Source organism: Cladophialophora immunda, assembly GCF_000835495.1.
Source record: "Cladophialophora immunda strain CBS 83496 unplaced genomic scaffold supercont1.5, whole genome shotgun sequence".
Lineage (NCBI taxonomy): Eukaryota > Fungi > Ascomycota > Eurotiomycetes > Chaetothyriales > Herpotrichiellaceae > Cladophialophora > Cladophialophora immunda.
In genome coordinates, this window is record NW_015622545.1 from 3,616,413 (window position 1) to 3,633,358 (window position 16,946).

The following is a 16,946-nucleotide window of genomic DNA, read 5'->3' on the forward strand; positions in this document are numbered from 1 at the left end:
TCTGCCTGAGTACATGGGTGCCTACGACGGAACTCTCAGCAACCCAACTTGCGAAATGGGGAGAGGGAATGTTGAATCCAAAGCCGCGGATTATGAACTGGTTCGTCCCCCGACAAAATACGACACTTGTCAAGGAATCGACCGCGAGTCGAACAGGCAGAAGGAATGGAAGATGAAGAGGGACATAAGATTATATTGTCGTAGGCACAGTATCCAACTCCGCCGCAAAAAAAACCTCTATGGAGTCCTTCCAGTAATAACAAAAACCCTAGGCCTCTTTCATGGGCCCTTCCCAACCCAAACCCCCAGCCAGCGCAAATATAAAGGAAACCAACCAAAGGGGGCTCAGTTATTCATTTCTATCTTCTTTCTCGTCCAGGCATATCGGATGTGCTCGGCCTCGGTGATGATGGAGTGCAGGCGGTCGAGGAACTCGCGGCTCAGGGGCCGCCAGCGCGACTCGTCGTGCTGGGGGCAGCCGCGGGCGTCCTCGGTCCAGTCGCGCCAGTTCCAGGCGGCCTGGGTGGCGAGGACCTCGGTCTCGTTCTCCGGGCGCGAGAGGGTGACGTTGCTGTCGAGCGCGATGGGCTCCTGGGTCAGGTTGGCGGCGGCGGTGGTCTGGATGGTCAGGTCGATCGGGGCGCCCAGGTACCAGTGGGTCCAGTTGGCGAAGCCCAGGGTCTTGTCCTCCTTGTTCTGCCACACGCCCATGTTGGTCCAGAAGGGCTCATCGTCGTCGGCGTCCGAGTGCGCCATGTGCGGCGAGCAGATGCGCGGCGTCTTGAACACCTCGGCCTCGGGCGTGCTCAGCGCCTCCGAGAAGCGCGCCGCCTGCCACGGCTCGAACGCGTACGGGACCCCCGTCAGCTCCGCCGCCAGCCAGTACGACTCCTTGTCCCCCCAGAACGTGTCCCACGTGATGGCGTCGCGCACGTCCTGCACGTTCATCCACGCCGCGAACAGCGCCGTCACGTACAGCTCCGGCCGGGACTTGTCGAAGTAGACCACCGCCGAGTCCGCCTCCTCGCCGATGTAGCCCTTGTAGAACAGCGAGCTGCTGTTGAGCCGCGCCGACGGCTGCCGTCCCGTCTTGACGAGCTGCTCGGCCACGAATCTCCTCCGGTTCTCGCTCCGATCCATGGTCACGGCTCGGTCGTGGAAGAACAAGGTGCCCGTCTCCCTCAGGCCCTCGTAGTCCGTCCAAGCCCGTTCCGGGTGTGAGAAGAACACCGCGTCTGCGTCCACGAGAATGGTCTGGGGAAATCGACTGGCTATTAGGGCGAACGGTTTGGTGGCCCAGCCTTTGAGGCCAATGAGGGAATTATCGAAGATTTTGGTGAGGTCGAGAAATTGTATGTCTTTGCTGGTTGCACGGAGAAACGTTCGGGTATGAGGTGACAGGTCGGAATCACCAGCATATGCGATTTCTATGGGGAGTTCGTTCTTGAGGACTTTTTTGAGGTTTGTGATCAAAAAGAGAGCGTCTTCCACGTTGCCGTCGCCCACACAGGCGACGATGCCCGTCTTCAGCTCCGGCTTCTCCTTCGACCAGGGTTTCTGCTTCGTCTGGTGTTTCCACGGCACATAGGCCAATTTGTCCTCGTTCCACCAGGGGAAAAGGTGGGCCAAGGAATCTTTGAGGCGGCCGCGATCGAGAGTCTGCTGCCGCATGTAAAGCCCAGCGAGCTGGGAAAGGGCGGCCACTTGGTTGGCCACCGAGGCGAAGTCGGGAAGGGCGACATCGAGGGGGTACTCGGCCACGTAGGTGTGTAAATCGGTCACCAGACGCTCCGTCCTGTGTTGCTGCACGACAACATAGCGAAAGTAAAAGAGTGTGATCAGAGGCAATAAAAGAATGAGAAGAATGCTGGACGGCCTTTTGCGAACAGTGCTCGTCAGCATCGAAAACATGATGGCCAAACGTTGGACACGTCACTCACGTGCGCGCGCAGACGGGACGAACGACTCGATCTGAGCTTGAGCCGTGTATATGTAGGAGGGATATGAACGTGGGGGCTCTGGGTGGTGACCCCCCATTTTCTCGCAGAGGCGGCGAGCCAGGAGTCGACAGGGAAAGGACGCTGGTGGAACCTGTGAGTTGAGTTCCGAAGCGCCAGCAGTCTCCATTCTGATCTGATCGAGTATCAGGGGGAAAGAGAAAAAACTCCCCGTGAGTTTAGCGAATTGCAAAGTGGGTAGCGCCACGGATTCCCAAAGCAGCTTGAGGCTTTCAATGATTGTAAGACTCTTACCCGTTGTGAGGGACGGGGGATTGGGCCCTGGCACGCTCAGCACCAATACTCTGTACGTGAATCTCATGCCTGACGAGTACCTTCGGGCCTAAAGCACGTGCGTTAAGGAGACAAGACTTCAGCCAATATTGGACCATCAAACCGTTTTCTCAGCTCCCTGCAGACCGAAAGGCAATCCTCTCGTCTGAAGTTACACCCATGGCAAGTGTAATCTTGCTCAGGTCTCTTCCTCTTCTCGGACTGGGTACGACGTAATCCCTCGTGGTCTTTTGATGCGGTGTGTGCGTTCACTCTCTTCTTTTTTGCAGCGGGGGGCCATAGTGCAGCAAAACTGGACGGATCTAACCCTTTGCGGTAGCTTGGACCCAAATATGTGGACCCCATATCAGGGGACGCTTCTGCAGGTACAGCATGGTCTGGAACCTGGCTGCTTCACACCTGGGAGAGAGAATCTGTTTGATTGACTGATCGTCGTCTCGTCCATGTCCTAGCTGAGAGACCTTATCGCTCAGCGGTTTTGCAGGATTAATGTGGTTGATCCTGCCATATTGCAGTATCGGGCATAACTTCGTCCCCCCTGAATGATTTTAATTGTTTGCCAAAGAAGATTATTCTTGTCCCGTGAAGAAAACTTTAAACGATGGACGAGTGCGTTAGTCAATAGGGCTGCAGATCGACTTTTCAGGAGTGCAGTTCCTTCGTCACCAATCCAACGTCCCGGCCGCCGAAAGACCTCTTGGTAGGCGTCGGCTGAGGATGAGACAGCAGCCAAAGGTCTGGGCTCTCTTCGGCACGATCGGGCTCTCCTGACCGACACTGCAGATTCTGGCTGCAAAGGGCCGCCCAGGGCGGAATGATAGCATCATGATACCTGGCTGGCTGGAATTTCGGGGCTAGACGCCACGACAGGGTTTAGCGAAGGAGGGCACGAAAACAAGACTTAGGCTTGTGCGTTCAGGTACAAGCTGCTTGAGCCTGGCTGGAAGCTCGTCCACTCGGATGTATGAGCTGCGCAACTGGTCCACCTTATGAAACCTGCCACCGTTGTAACCGTAAGTACTGGTACATACGAGTACAAGCGCGTCAATTCTTTTCCACCGCACGTAAATCGTGGGCCTTCCCACCCAATAAGCAGAAGAAAAGGTCGAAATGTCCTTGCAGGCATGTGCGGCTCTACCCTTAGTCGCGGGCCCGTCGGTGTTTCAGGTGGTCACCGATAGGCAAGGCGTCGAATTTTCTAGCTGAGTTGGGTAGAAGGTGGCAGATTTGTGGCCGCCGTGGCGACCTTAGCTGGACCTGAGGCGCTGGGGGCTGCGAGGACTTCGCATACTGACGCGTCAAGCAAGACTGACATGGTTGTCAAGTCGTATTAGCACGAGTAAATATTCGATTCTACATGTTCTACTGTAGAGGACCCGTATGTATCGTAGGTGGGAGCAATTAGGCCGAATGAGGGTTACACGCACCGTTTGCCCCAAGCTGCGGTCCTTCATCATACACGCATGAACTCTTTTTCGCTGGCTCCCTCCACAAGAAAGGGCTCGGCCTCTCCATTGATCATGATACAGCACATGGGAAATTCCAAGCAATGAACCCTAATCCCATGATCGGTCTATCTCATATCTTAGCCCGACAAGGCCCAGGGGGAGAGCATATCGAACAGGGCTTATCCAGTCAAGTCCAAAAGCTGTGCACTCCACCCCGTTCAAGTTGATGACTGACTCCTGAACAACAGAGAGTGGGCTGGCAAATTTTATTCATCCCTCGAGTGTCATTTTAACCCTCGCATGATTCGCGATTGGATCGACAAACATGGCGTGAAACCGCCGGGCGATGATGTGAGCATGTAGCGAGGTATTGGCTGGGACTGTCTAGGCGCGTGTTGGAAACTCGGAGTATTTTGGATGGAGCTTTTTCCAATAGTCGACATGTGCTGTGGTAGCATCTAGACACAAGCTTTGTCAGTTACAGGAGCGCCTTGAGGGGCACAGAAAAGCAAAAGAGCGGAAAATAGATGCCCATCTCACGAACACGAAGCCACGACGTGACGCGCGATGTTGCAGCGCGATGTCATCGCATCACTTGGGTCGAATATGACCTGATCGGCCTGATCGACCTTCGACATCTCCTCCTGATGCTCGTGTATCCGTAATTGCGACGTGATAAGGTCGATCGTCGACCTGGGGTAATTGGATGCGCCTGACTCAGGGTGACGGACACCATCACCAACATCAGATTGCGTAGGAAACAGGCAGGCCGTGAGGACGTCGATGATGGAGATTCCATTGCGTGCAGGCTTGGTTGGCCGTGGTTCTATGAGTGTCGGTCTGGTGAACTACTGAACTGCGTTGCTCTCCTCGACGTGATGGTCAAAGTCATCCCTTTCCTGGTCGATCGTCACTTCCCTCAGAACCGCATTCATCTACAGGAATGTCAATGAACAGCAGGAATGCGCAGGCTGTCCAAGATTGTATACCATTGACTGACTCTAGGTCTACTATGCAACGCCCATACCATTGCTTAAGAACGCTCAGAATAGCTTCTCACAAATTCATCTCATGAAAATCTCGTCCAGTCCCTTCATATCTGCCAACACCATCTTCTTGGCCTGGATGTTCCGCCCTCTAAGCAAGTGTCGGCCAGTTTTCATCACCGTGACGGTCTGTTTGTTTGATGCCGCCATCAACGTCGACACCGACGAGTTCCTTCCCTCGGTGTCCACATTATCCTTTGATGACTTGTGCTTTCGCTTGTTTGGCCTTTGGGCCTTCATGGCTTCGTCATCTGATGCAGCAGACGACACAGGCTCATCAGGCGGTTGAGTCAGAGGAGACTTATGGGCTGGCAGGGCTTGAGCGTCGTCTTTGGCTTTCTTCGCAGCTCTTCTCGAAACTTTTTCTTCCCTCCGTTTCCTCCTCTCTTCCTTTCGCTGCCTCTTCTCTTCCTTCATTCTCCGTCGCTCTTCACGCTCTTTGCTTCTAGCTTCTCCCTGTGCCTGCGAAGCTGACTCCGACTCCGACGGGGTTTGATCGTCCTCCAAAGGAGAGTTCTCTGCGTTGTCTTTCACTCGCCCGTTCTCTTCAATAGTGCCAACCAATACCCCGCCTCTCACAAAGATCATGCCACCCCATCTTCCGCGAGCATACATTTCCAACTTTCGGTCTTCGACCTTCTTTTCCTCCTGTTTCAGCACCTCCTCACTCTTGCCATTCAATCGGCCCAAGAGGCCCTGAAACGCATCCAGCCCAACCTTCTGGTTCTCAACCGCTTCCTTCCCGCTTTTCCTCCTTGCGCCCAAACCTAGATTGTCATCTTTGAAGAGGACTCCGACGTGAGCGGCCGCGAGGCGTTCTGCATCGCTAGGAGCACCGTATCGGGAGGTTGTGGTGCGCTTGCCGAGTGCTTGTCCCTGGGACCACCCTTGCTGGGTCATAAGCCGGTGGCCATAGGATGTGGCAGAGGACTGGGAGGACCACGCGAGGTTCCGAGGATCGTGAGAGAGTTTTTGCCTCCTGTCGACGTAAGTTAGAATTGACCCAGAGACCAGTACAGTTGCAAACAATGAGCGCAGATTGTTGTTATCTTGCCATCACAGAGGGATAGTATTCGATAACCTGGTTGAAAATGGAAACACATACTTTCTCGGCTCAGCTAGACCCATCTTGCACCTCACCTTCTAGGTGTGCACCTCTTCAAACTGGGCTTTTGAATTCTGAACGGGAATCGTCAGTCAATCAGTCCGATATGCATGGGATTTCGAAAAATTTACAGTTTGCACTTTAGTCCTTTAAGGTCCGCCGTAAAAGCGCTACAGCGGATCGTAATTTCCCCAATGCGACATTCTACGATGAAGGTGAAGGCATGGCGTCTGCTCCTACATCTATTGGAGGCAACAGGTCACGTAAAAGGCGTGCACATTCTCTGTTTTCTTCCGTAGTGATCGTTGACTTGAAAAGGACAGAAGCCACCGCTTGCATAGGAATGATGCTCACCTACCAAACTTCTCTGTCTCTCAACTCAGAATATCGCGACCCGGCTTTGATACTGTTGTCGAAGGTAAGTAGGTGACCGGCCGCGCAATTGTCTGTTGACACTTCAACCCAAGACTGACATTCAATCCTACCACCACAATTACAGATCCCCGTGGGAATCATTGCGTACTTGACCGCAAAACGCTGATGACGGCATCTCCTTGACCCCTCTCCAAGCGAGCTCCGAGGCTATGGGCAACCGACCTACTCGTATGAGCATCCAGAAACCCTGAATTCTATCCGTCACGGCACGTTGCCCGGAGATTAATGGTCACGATCTTGTGGATAACCTTGGCGCGATCATCTCGTCCTGGACTGGCTGTATAAAGCAAGAGTTAGTCACGGGCCAGTGAGCAATGGGTTTCAGGAGGCTTGAGACCAAGAACTACTGCATATGGCAATACGGGTAGCATTTGACCAGGCTGGATGCAGATAACGAGTCGGCATGCAGACTGCAGACTGCTCCTTCAATCGGATTCAGTATGGCCAAATCGCGACCCCTGCTCTTCTGATTAGCGCCCGCAGCTGCAATATCAAGAAGGCGACAGTGGAACCGCCTAGTACCATTCGAGACAAAGGCTTGATCAACAAAAGGGGGTCCTGCAGCAAACTTCGCAATAGCCCTGGGTACGAGGTACAGTCTGCAAACTTCGAGAATGCTGAGATGAGATGTCCGAATTTCCATCATAGGTGTCTTCCAGAGCCGTGATACGGCATTTCGGTGAGCCAACAGAGGTCGGTAGCGGTGGTCGCAGCCGCTGACAACCTCCAGGGATCCATCCCTGCCAACCTGATCTGCTGGTACAGTACTCAAAACCGGCGCAGCAGACCTCGAGACTGGACGAATTAGGCTCAGTTGTGTCCCGCCTTCCGGCTTTTCAACCTCCTGTCAATTACGACTTCTCCGCGTCACAGGGTCAATAATGGCCCTCCCTTTCGCGTTGTTTGCGCGAGGTATAGACAGGACATACTTGGCTATTTTGATAGTCTGCATCCTATTTATTTCCTTCCTCGGCAGCCCCTTTACTTCGTACCAACCAAAAGTCGGCGCGGTGGAAGAATTGGTCTACCGAGCCGCTGGGCTCAACGGCACCGTTCGCCCTTCCAATCTCGAACTCAGCGATGTCGTCGAAGAGATCGACACCAGTCCCACGCATGGACTCTTCAACTTCTACTCGGAACCATGGGATCCGCCTGGAGTCACGGAATTGAACGAAGAAAGAATGCGGATCATTGAACCTTACATCAAAGCCATCACAGACCCCAGTGACAGACGTTTCCCACGACTTCGATGTCCCCTGCCAATGAAAGAACGGTATGAGAACTTCCGCCGCCGGAGAAGTTTTGCGACGAGATGGGACACGCCGCCGAGACGGTGGTTCTTTGCACTCAACCTCCATCAATGCGCACCCATCTTGCCTCGCTTACTGGCGTCAGTCGTCGAGGCAATCCGCTTCCTTCGGCCACAGGACTGCGTTCTATCCATTGTTGCTCGCCATTCCAATGACGGTACAATGGAGATCCTGGCGAAGATTCGCGAGGAAATGGACACGCTCAACGTCACATACTACTTTAGCACGAGCGACGTCGACCCGTTCAAGGAGGGCAATGACTACATCACCGAATGGGCCGCTCTGCGAAATCTGGCACTTGACCCGTTGGTGCGGCAGCCGGAACTCTACGACCCTGACACAACGGTTATCTTTTTGAATGATGCGGCGATCTGCACGGATGATATTCTGGAACTCATCTACCAAAAGGTGAGTCTTCAGTGGAGACGGATCTGGTCGAAGGCACTAACGATCATGCACTAGGTCTATCAAAAGGCTGACATGACCTGTGGCATGGATTGGGCCAATCACGGAGAAAACTTCAACGACTTAGGGGCGTCCCGTGGCATGACAGGCGACATGTTTGTCTACACACCCCAGGACGGCAAAGTTGACCCCAATAACACACTCTTCCGCAACGACCCCAGAACGAAGACTCGATTCGAAGCCAGGCTGCCATTCCAGGTGAGTAGCTGTTCCTTGCCGACTGATTTCACTTCTGCCCCAAACAATGACATATTTCGAACTCGCCGTCGATACTGACAATATGGGCTCACTTCAGGTCTACTCATGTTGGAACGGCGGCGCCGTCTTTACAGCCAAACCCCTGCTCCGGCACAACATCACGTTCCGGGCCTCACGCCACGACGAATGCCACATGGGTGAACCGCTACTCCTGTGCAAGGATTTCTGGAAGTACGGCTACGGACGGATCGCGGTAGTGCCGAGCGTGAACATCGGATACAACGACGACGAGTCGCGGCAGACGAAGAAGCGGTACGGCTTCGCGACGGAGATCGTGCAGCGCGTCGAGGAGGACCTGGATCTCGCGGCCATCAGGCAAAGCAAGATCCGGTGGCAGGCCGCGCCGCCCAAGAGTGTCAAGTGCGAGTCGGACCTCTCGCACCCGGCCGAGGACGAGCTGGATGACGCCAAGAAAGCTGCTGCCAGCGAGGGCACGGATTCCGCTGGCAGTTCTGATAGTGCGGACAATAACAAGGAGCCGCCGCAGAAGAACATTGTCTATGAGGACGGTGGTGGCCCGGACCTGTAAAAAGGGGCCCAGGCGGTCAGCTAATGCAGTAATGGAAAGCGGTGGTCTGTCTGCGGGAACATTCGTGGCGGGACGTTTACAGTGGACGCACGGTCAGACTCCTTTTGGGCGTTGGGGGAGGGATTCGTGGGAGGAATACACCCTGACTGTATATTTATAACATGTTAGATGTGGCGTACAAGCGAATATACATAGAACCCAGGAATTTGATGACATATGATCGACAAAAGCCATGCTTTCATTTTCCATTCAGTATCCCCCCACAATGCCAGCAGCGGTTTCGTGCGGGTGGTCGTGGAATGGCACCGATTTTTCTCCCCGAGCATAATAACGCAAGGGGCTCGAATTCTGTCCGGCAGGGAAAATTGTCTCGGACGGACGTCCGCCCTGAGACAAGAAGATGCCCTAGCCACGATCACGATGATGACCTTTGCTGGAGCGGGCATGGTTCCCAGATCATTTGGACCTGCTTTACAACGACGCCAGTGTGCGTTACACCCTCAGCGCTCAGGTATCAAATACATATGGATACAACAAGGCTGGGCAGCCGGGGGGTGTTCTCGACCGGGCGAACGCAGGATCAGTCCTCCGCCACACATGCCATGTCATGCCATGTCTGTGCACGACGCGATGAAGGGGTTCAGGACGGACATGAACCCCTGCGAAAGGGAGGAGTTGACACATTCCAGCGCGCCAGCAGGAACGCGCGGGAAAGGGAGAGCTCTCTCCCACCCACACATACACACACACACTCGCTTTCATTGCTCCCGCCTAACAGATACTACTATCTCAAGAGTGAGGATACTACGACGTAGGGACAAGGTAGCGGTGCATATCCCGCCATATCCCCAAGGAGCCAGTCATGTTCCCACGATTCGAAATCGCCGGCTTCGCCATCACACTGACGATCGTGTTCTTGTTCGGCGCCCGATTCAGGCCCTCGTTTCCGGACTTTGACGCGTCGATGGGTCTGCGGTTCAACTACGACGACGACGATGGAGGGACGGCACTTTCTCTCGGGGTCAACGGTGGGAGTCGGTTCGACGACGTGCAGCCACCCGACCCCATCGAGGACGTGCGGGTCGCGGACGTTTTCTTCGACGAGGCCGCCGAGCAGGCACAGGTGCAGGAGGAGGGGGTCGGCGACAACATGGACGACGCCATGAACTCGACGCTGGGCTTTGCCAAGGTCTTTGTCATCTCCATGCCCGAGAGGAGTGACAAGCGGGACGCGTTCAGTCTGCAGGCTCGGCTGTCGAATATATCGTTCGAGGTCCGGGACGGCGTCTCAGGGGCGGATGTATCGGTCAAGGCTCTTCCACACGTAAGGCATCTTCCCACCTACTCGGCTGAGACTGGCTGAGGGACGTCGTATTTCGATCAGCAAAACAACTGACATTGTGGGCGTTTCGAATAGAGCTTCGCCCAGGACGCCGGCGCCACTGGGTGTTGGCGAGCGCACTTGAACGTCATGCAAGAGATGCTCCGGGACAACATCCAGTCCGCTCTTGTGTTTGAGGACGATGCAGATTGGGACCTGGCCATCAAATACCAGGCGATGCAGGCAGCGCAAGCGACGCGGTTCCTCACCGTGCAGCCCGAAGACGAGAAGCCCCTGTCCCCTTACGGAGACTACTGGGACATCATCTGGTTCGGGCACTGCGCTGCGCAGACCGACCCGGAGTTCGACAGGAGGTTCGTCGTGACGGACGACCCGACAGTGCTGCCGCCGTGGGCGCGCTCGGAATTCGTGCAGCCCGACATGTCCATCTGGGAGGAGGACTCGGACGACTACCTGAACTTCCAGACCCGCATCTACTTCCGGTCGAGCTGGAACTCCTGCACGGCCGCGTACGCTATCTCGCTGCGAGGCGCGGAGAAGGTCGTCTTCACCGAGAGCATGGTGCCCTTCAACGACCCCGTGGACAACGGCATGGGCGCCATGTGCAACCGCCACGCGCTCGACTTCACCTGCATCGCCCCGTTCCCCACCGTCGTGGGCATTTCGAAACCGGCCGGCGCGTCAAACCGAGGGAGCGACATTCGCGGGCTGGACAATGTCCAGGTCGTAGAGCAAGGGTGGAGTGAACGCCTCATGTATTCGACGCGGCAGAACATCCCTCGCATTCTGACCGGCGAGAAGGAATTTGTGAGTGTCTTCCCGGAGGACTCGGTGCCGCCCTTGACCGTCAAGGACATTGGGCGAGGCATGGGCCATCCCGAATGGGTCTGGGGAGGGACCAGGTACTTTGACGAAGGCGAATACCTGCAGGTGCGCTTCAGCGGAGGGGAAGACGAACACCAGGAGGCCAACGCTCAGGAAGAAGATCAAAAGTCCGAGGCGAGTGAGTGGACGAGTCCCATCGAGCAGGAGACGGAGGAAACCCAACCAGATGCCGAGAAGGAGGAGACTCCTAGCTCGGAGGAGGTTCAAGAAGAGATAGTGGAAAAGGCCTCTGAATCCACAGACAACGCCAAAAAGCAGGTGTTACATCGATACCGGAACAAAGGCAAGAACCGAGACAGGGAGCATGGGAGGGAAGAAGCGGACAAGGCGGAAGCACTGCTCGAATCCTAGGCCCAATGACCACAGCACAGATCCTTGAAGCAGGAACGGGCCTTGTTGTTCTCGAACGGCGAAAGGGGTTGGTTGACATGGTGTTGTCTACAGAACCTCGCGTAAGCGGCATGTACCGAGGTAAATCACACCGCACAGGAGAGACTGAGACGAGGCTCGCAGCATCTGCTCGGCTCTAGCGAACACAATCAATCCATCAATCAGTCGGTCTATTTCCCGCCTTCGTCCTGCTGGCCATGACAACACTCGTCGTGGAACAATCCATACACACCACTGCACTACTCTAGACGGACAGCGGGGCGCAACGAAGGAGCAGGACCCAGACAACGACGCCCTGGAAGATGAAGTCGTGAGAGGCTGAGAACTCGCCATTGCCACAATATCCATACCGCCACCAGCTACTACTTGCCCAACAACAACTCCCATTCAGGCTCCCAAAGCACCATGGGCTCAGCAGACAGACCAGGCCCGACTCCCCAGGCGACACTGGAGCATTTCCAGGCGATACCATGGTGCAGACCGCACCTGACAGACCAGGCATTTCGGCGGGTGAACATGTCTCGCACGCTGACGCAGCCGGGCCACGGCCACTCGCTGATGGCCGCGACGTGGAACACGGACACGACCATCACGCACCTGCTCTCGATGTACCGGCCTCCTGCGCGACCAGACGCTGCACAACCAGACCAGGCGGGCGAAGTGCGGCGCTTCTACACGTTCGGGTCGGGCATGAACGCGCACCCGGACACGCTGCACGGCGGCGTCATCGCCACCGTGCTGGACAGCACCATGGGCAACGTCATCGGGCAGCAACTGCCCACCCGCGCGCCGACCTTCACGGTCGCCCTGAACGTGTCGTACAGGAAGCCCGTCGCCACGCCGGGCACCATCATGGCCAGGGCGTGGATCACAAAGGTCGACGGGCGGAAGATCTGGGTGCACGGCGTCGTCGAGGATGGGCGGGGCAATCTTCACGCAGAGGCTGATGGGATGTGGCTTCGGGCCAAGGCGAAGCTATAGGCATAGACGCGCATGATGGGGAAAGGGGGGGACGAATATGGTAGAGGTTGCGTATCAGAGTTTGCTCTTCTATAGAAATACACACGCTTCAAAGACGCCCGCAGCGCTAAATACACACCCGCTCAACCGATTCCGCCCATCTCGTTCTCCCGGAGGCTTCTTCAGCTTTCGTTCGTCACAGAAGCAAGACCTGGCTCGTCTGAATTCAGCCCGACTCCGAACCTGCAGAACTGCAAGACCAGATGTTTCCTAACCACCAATGCCAGCCTTACGGCGGCAAGTGCCCCCAGACTTGGTCCTTGTCCCACTTGATGTTGAACCGAGGGCCACCATGGCCCAGCAAATCCGCATCGTCAATGTCCCACGATGCCAGGTTCTGCATGAAGTACTGGTACTGGGCCTCGTTTTCCGACATCCACATCCGACAGAAGCCATTGTCAATATTGAACTCCCAGGCTCCGGGCTTGAGCACTTTCCGCATCTCCTCTCCGTCTTCGAATTTGTTCTCCACGACGCTGAGATCGGGCCTCTGCACGGTGGGATAGTCTTTGTAATACGGGTCGTTGACACTGACCCACTCGCCACAGCACCTCTCAATGCTGGGGCCGTCCAACGTCGAATCGAGGGGTTCTGACCCGGTAGCACACCACGCGTTCGGGAGCACGTAGAAAGGGGGGTCCAAGAAGCACCAGTTCCGCCAGTTGGCGGCCGCTGCAACTGCATGTCGGGGACAAGTATGCTCGAATTTCGGCAAGCCCGCATCGTACCAAACCCATTCGTGTGGGCAACGTAGGCCGTTACACCCTATCCTGACTTTGTGGAGATCCTTTGCTTTCGGAATCCCACCTGGTGTGCCAGGGGGGCACTCTACCGGGTCGAGCTCAACGTCTTTGTTCGGACACACCCATGGCTCTGGTTCTTCGGTGGTATTTCGAGGGTAGGGCGCACTTGGGACTGAGCCCGTTCTGTTGGTGGGGACTATGTGGCGTGGGAGAGCCGTCACTTGGAATATGAGCGTAAAGGTCACGGCGACAGTCGAGAAGACTCTGATAGCCATCGTTGGTGATTGATGGGGAAGGGTTCTTGTGATTGTGAGGAATAGTAGCCGATGTCGAAAGCTGATTTAGAGGGTCGAGGCGTTTGACGAGATGTGGTGAACAATCACTTACATCGTGAACGTGAACGACTTAAATATATGGCGGAGAGACTGGCAACCCTTGAGTTCCTTCAGGTCCTCACATAACTCACCTCTAGCCCAACCCTCGTGACTGCTGTCCGCGCATCTCTGGTACTTGAATCGAGAACCACTGCTCCGAAGGCCCATCCCCAAGTGCGCCAAGTCGGATACCAGAGTCTCGAATGGGGCTCGCACGCGAGGGAGCCGTTCAGCGAAGTAGATGCTGAAACCAGCATATCGAAAAGGTAAAATCCTTGCTTAGAACAGGCTGGGTCACCAATGAGGGTATTCCGTGGTGAAAGTGTGGAAGAATGTGAGGACCTGGTGCTTGGGCACGTCGTGGGAACTGCGGTGTACGGCGGAGCAGTTAATCCGGTCGCGAATTAGTTAATTGAGACGCGCTTTCACGCGTTCCCATGTCGCGGTGGGCATCTTCTCAAGGCACACTCAATACATGCAACTGAGGCCATTCCGACACAGTCTCTGAACTCTTACTGAACATGGCTCCTCTAAAGAGTCTCCTTCGGCCCTGGCAAAAGGATGAAAAATATGACGAGAGACAAAGGGCACCATCCTCCTACAATCCCCTCTATTCCTACCGACTCTCTCGAGGAAACATCAAACAGTACCACCAGCAATTCGGCGACATGTACTTTTTGCGCTTGGCCAAACTGAAGCCTGTGGTAGAAAAGATTGCTGAAGAAGACTGGGCCGACTTTGAAATCGCAGGAGAGAAAGCACAGAGAGTGGACAGAGTGTTGGACGTCCGTCAAGGGCAGTTGTGCTGGGTAGTCGGGACAATCTACATGGACATGCCGTTGAAACCAAATATCCTGGAGGATATATCGAAAGAGCATTGGGTTGCAGGAGCGCCGCCACGGCACTCATACTTGAATGTCGACGGAGAAACACAGGTCATGCTGGAGGATGAATCTGGTCGACTTCGACTGGCGGGAGCGACGCTGAAAAGTAATCTACTGGTCACCGGCGTCATAGTTGCGGTGCTGGGCACCGAAACCGCGAATGGAGACTTTGATGTGCTAGATATACACATCCCCGACCTACCACGACAGCCAAGAAGATGGGAACGGGACGATGAGGAAGACACAAAGATGGAGGTCGATCAACAACGGAAGAAGATCGCCCTTATCAGCGGGCTTGACTTCTCGGAGACGGAAGCTGACACGCTGAACACCTCACTTCTCTCTGAGTTCTTGCTTGCCGAGGCTTTGGACGAAGACGATCGGGAGGAGGCCAGCCAAATCTCTCGCCTCATAATCGCAGGCAATTCAATCGCCTCCGATCTGCTCCCAGGTCATCAGATGTCGATCGAAGATGGCAAGAAACCTGGCAATCGCAGGTATGGCTACGACGCGGCTTCATACAATCCCACACCCACAGCTCATCTCGACCGATTCCTTGCCGAACTCCTGCCCAGCATACCAATCACAATCATGGCAGGCGAACAAGATCCTGCAAACGCAAGCTTACCGCAACAGCCCATCCATCCAGCCATCCTGCCGTATTCTCGAGCCTACGCCACCAGTAACATCGCCGATCCGGAGGAGGAGGAGCCAGGATGGCTGGATAGCGTGACGAATCCTTGGGATGGTGATGTGGATGGATGGCGTTTCATGGGCAACAGCGGCCAGCCTGTGGATGACATCCTCAAGTACGTGGACTTTGGCGGACCGGACGGAAAAGACGCAGACGGGAGATTGGAAGTCATGGCCAGCCTGTTGCGATGGCGATGTGGGGCGCCCACCGCTCCAGATACACTGTGGTGCTATCCATTCCAAGACCGCGATCAGTTTGTCATTGAAGAGTGCCCCCATGTCTTCTTTGTGGGAAATCAGCCGAGATTTGATACTACGGTTATCGATGGTCCTGACGGGCAGCAAGTCCGACTTATTGCGGTGCCGCGGTTCCACGAAACTGGAGAGCTTGTCTTGGTCGATGCAGAGACGCTGGAGGTTGAGGTGGTCAGGTTCGATGTTCATGATCCGGCGTAATCGTGGCGAGGCTGTATCAAAACGCCGGAAACTTTTCCGCCTACAAAATCACAAAATTCATCAACACAAATGACCTTGTACAGTACTAGGATAATGATACTTGCATCATGACGCTATGATGGACAGATCTAGACAATGCGGATTAACGAACACACTTGTGAGTATTCACCACTTACACCCTTCGCCTTGCGAAGTTCTAATTATTCCGTCTTAAACTAGGCGTCTCCACGACGAAGGTGGTCCTGGTGCCCTACTCTACACACCATGTGCCCAAATACCATGGATGGATGAAGGATCCTGTACGTATCGATGATGCCTCTCGGGGCTCGGCTCATGGCATTATACCCTTTCACTCTACACAAGGCGATCGGTTACCCTCTCTGACTCTTTGATTTCGTTGGGAAACACAGGACATCCAGGAAGCCACGGCCTCTGAGCCCTTGACGTTGGAAGAAGAATACGCCATGCAACGCAGCTGGCGTGACGACGCGGATAAATTGACCTTCATCATCTGTCGGCCACACCACCGTGACGGCGTGGGTCGTCGCGAACAGCAGTCACATGCGCAGGCAGAGGAAGGAAAAGACCCGCTCGATCGTCAATATCGATGCGAGATTGACGCCATGATCGGGGACGTGAACCTCTTCATCTCCACTGCCGACGACGACTCTGGGCACGGCGGCGAGATTCTGGTCGGGGAACTCGAACTCATGATCGCGGAAGCCGCCCACCAGCGCCAGGGTTACGGCCGCGCCGCGCTCCTGGCGTTTCTGAAGTACATTGTGCACTACGAGTCCGAGATCCTGGCCGAGTTTCAGCAAGCGGCGGGCGACAACCACGACGCCCAGCACCACCGTGGACCTGTTGCTGCTGCTCCGACGCTCGATAGCGACCGGCACCGTTTCGACCACCTATCCGTGAAAATCGGCCGCACGAACTCGCGGAGCATGGCGCTCTTCGAGAGCCTGGCGTTCCGCAAGACGAGCGAAGCACCCAGCTACTTCGGGGAATACGAGCTGCGCCTGTCGCGCGCGGGGCTGGGGGATTTGATCGTGCACGTCGAGGCTGATGATCCGGCCGCAGCGCGCCGGGGATTACTTACGGGTTATTGTGAGGCGGGATATGCGTGCTGTTAATCTCGCGGGGTTGATCGAGGGATGGGATGCGCGAGGTGGCTCTGCGTCTGGTTGCTTCTAGATGGCAGAAAAGTCTCATGTCATAGAGGAGAGGGATAGAGCAAAAGGCATATGTCAGGGTAAAGAGCATAAATCG

General features: G+C 55.4%; 7 protein-coding genes across 8 annotated transcripts; 4 read left to right on the forward strand and 3 right to left on the reverse strand.

The window, feature by feature from the left end:
- Positions 1 to 173: 173 nt before the first annotated feature.
- PV07_09379 (uncharacterized protein) lies at positions 174 to 2,562 on the reverse strand. The gene has a single exon (XM_016396627.1). The coding sequence runs from the start codon at positions 1,909 to 1,911 to the stop codon at positions 346 to 348; it is 1,566 nt and encodes a 521-aa protein (XP_016246483.1). The 5' UTR covers positions 1,912 to 2,562; the 3' UTR covers positions 174 to 345.
- Positions 2,563 to 4,706: 2,144 nt separating this feature from the next.
- On the reverse strand, positions 4,707 to 5,973 carry PV07_09380 (uncharacterized protein). Its single transcript, XM_016396628.1, has 2 exons — positions 5,891 to 5,973; positions 4,707 to 5,764 (listed from the first exon to the last, which is right to left on the reverse strand). The coding sequence occupies exons 1-2, from the start codon at positions 5,911 to 5,913 to the stop codon at positions 4,804 to 4,806; spliced, it is 984 nt and encodes a 327-aa protein (XP_016246484.1). The 5' UTR covers positions 5,914 to 5,973; the 3' UTR covers positions 4,707 to 4,803.
- Positions 5,974 to 6,749: 776 nt separating this feature from the next.
- On the forward strand, positions 6,750 to 9,105 carry PV07_09381. 2 transcript variants are annotated; one of them, XM_016396630.1, is made up of 4 exons: positions 6,750 to 7,004; positions 7,056 to 8,043; positions 8,098 to 8,298; positions 8,396 to 9,105. In XM_016396630.1, the coding sequence occupies exons 2-4, from the start codon at positions 7,207 to 7,209 to the stop codon at positions 8,885 to 8,887; spliced, it is 1,530 nt and encodes a 509-aa protein (XP_016246486.1). In that variant the 5' UTR covers positions 6,750 to 7,004; positions 7,056 to 7,206; the 3' UTR covers positions 8,888 to 9,105. The 2 variants fall into 2 exon arrangements, with proteins under 2 accessions (XP_016246486.1, XP_016246485.1); XM_016396629.1 differs by having other exon boundaries at positions 6,750 to 8,043.
- Positions 9,106 to 11,644: 2,539 nt separating this feature from the next.
- Positions 11,645 to 12,560, forward strand: PV07_09382 (uncharacterized protein). The gene has a single exon (XM_016396631.1). It carries the CDS (start codon positions 11,910 to 11,912, stop codon positions 12,483 to 12,485), a length of 576 nt encoding a protein of 191 aa, XP_016246487.1. The 5' UTR covers positions 11,645 to 11,909; the 3' UTR covers positions 12,486 to 12,560.
- Positions 12,542 to 13,952, reverse strand: PV07_09383 (uncharacterized protein). Its single transcript, XM_016396632.1, has one exon. It carries the CDS (start codon positions 13,540 to 13,542, stop codon positions 12,754 to 12,756), a length of 789 nt encoding a protein of 262 aa, XP_016246488.1. The 5' UTR covers positions 13,543 to 13,952; the 3' UTR covers positions 12,542 to 12,753.
- A 210-nt stretch (positions 13,953 to 14,162) lies between these two features.
- On the forward strand, positions 14,163 to 15,674 carry PV07_09384 (uncharacterized protein; the record flags this gene model as incomplete). The annotated part of the gene is made up of 1 exon (XM_016396633.1): positions 14,163 to 15,674. One exon carries the CDS (start codon positions 14,163 to 14,165, stop codon positions 15,672 to 15,674), a length of 1,512 nt encoding a protein of 503 aa, XP_016246489.1.
- A 135-nt stretch (positions 15,675 to 15,809) lies between these two features.
- PV07_09385 (uncharacterized protein) lies at positions 15,810 to 16,810 on the forward strand (the record flags this gene model as incomplete). Its single annotated transcript, XM_016396634.1, has 3 exons — positions 15,810 to 15,831; positions 15,894 to 15,973; positions 16,085 to 16,810. 3 exons carry the CDS (start codon positions 15,810 to 15,812, stop codon positions 16,808 to 16,810), a joined length of 828 nt encoding a protein of 275 aa, XP_016246490.1.
- Between the last annotated feature and the right edge of the window lie 136 nt (positions 16,811 to 16,946).

Coding starts and splice junctions, on each gene's coding strand:
- PV07_09379 (XM_016396627.1), bottom strand. CDS start 1,911: ATGTTTTCGATGCTGACGAGCACTGTTCGCAAAAGGCCGTCCAGCATT.
- PV07_09380 (XM_016396628.1), bottom strand. CDS start 5,913: ATGGGTCTAGCTGAGCCGAGAAA. Junction 5,765..5,890: donor GGTCTAGCTGAGCCGAGAAA/GTATGTGTTTCC, acceptor TTACGTCGACAG/GAGGCAAAAACTCTCTCACG.
- PV07_09381 (XM_016396629.1), top strand. CDS start 7,207: ATGGCCCTCCCTTTCGCGTTGTTTGCGCGAGGTATAGACAGGACATAC. Junction 8,044..8,097: donor TGGAACTCATCTACCAAAAG/GTGAGTCTTCAG, acceptor ATCATGCACTAG/GTCTATCAAAAGGCTGACAT. Junction 8,299..8,395: donor AAGCCAGGCTGCCATTCCAG/GTGAGTAGCTGT, acceptor GGCTCACTTCAG/GTCTACTCATGTTGGAACGG.
- PV07_09382 (XM_016396631.1), top strand. CDS start 11,910: ATGGGCTCAGCAGACAGACCAGGCCCGACTCCCCAGGCGACACTGGAG.
- PV07_09383 (XM_016396632.1), bottom strand. CDS start 13,542: ATGGCTATCAGAGTCTTCTCGACTGTCGCCGTGACCTTTACGCTCATA.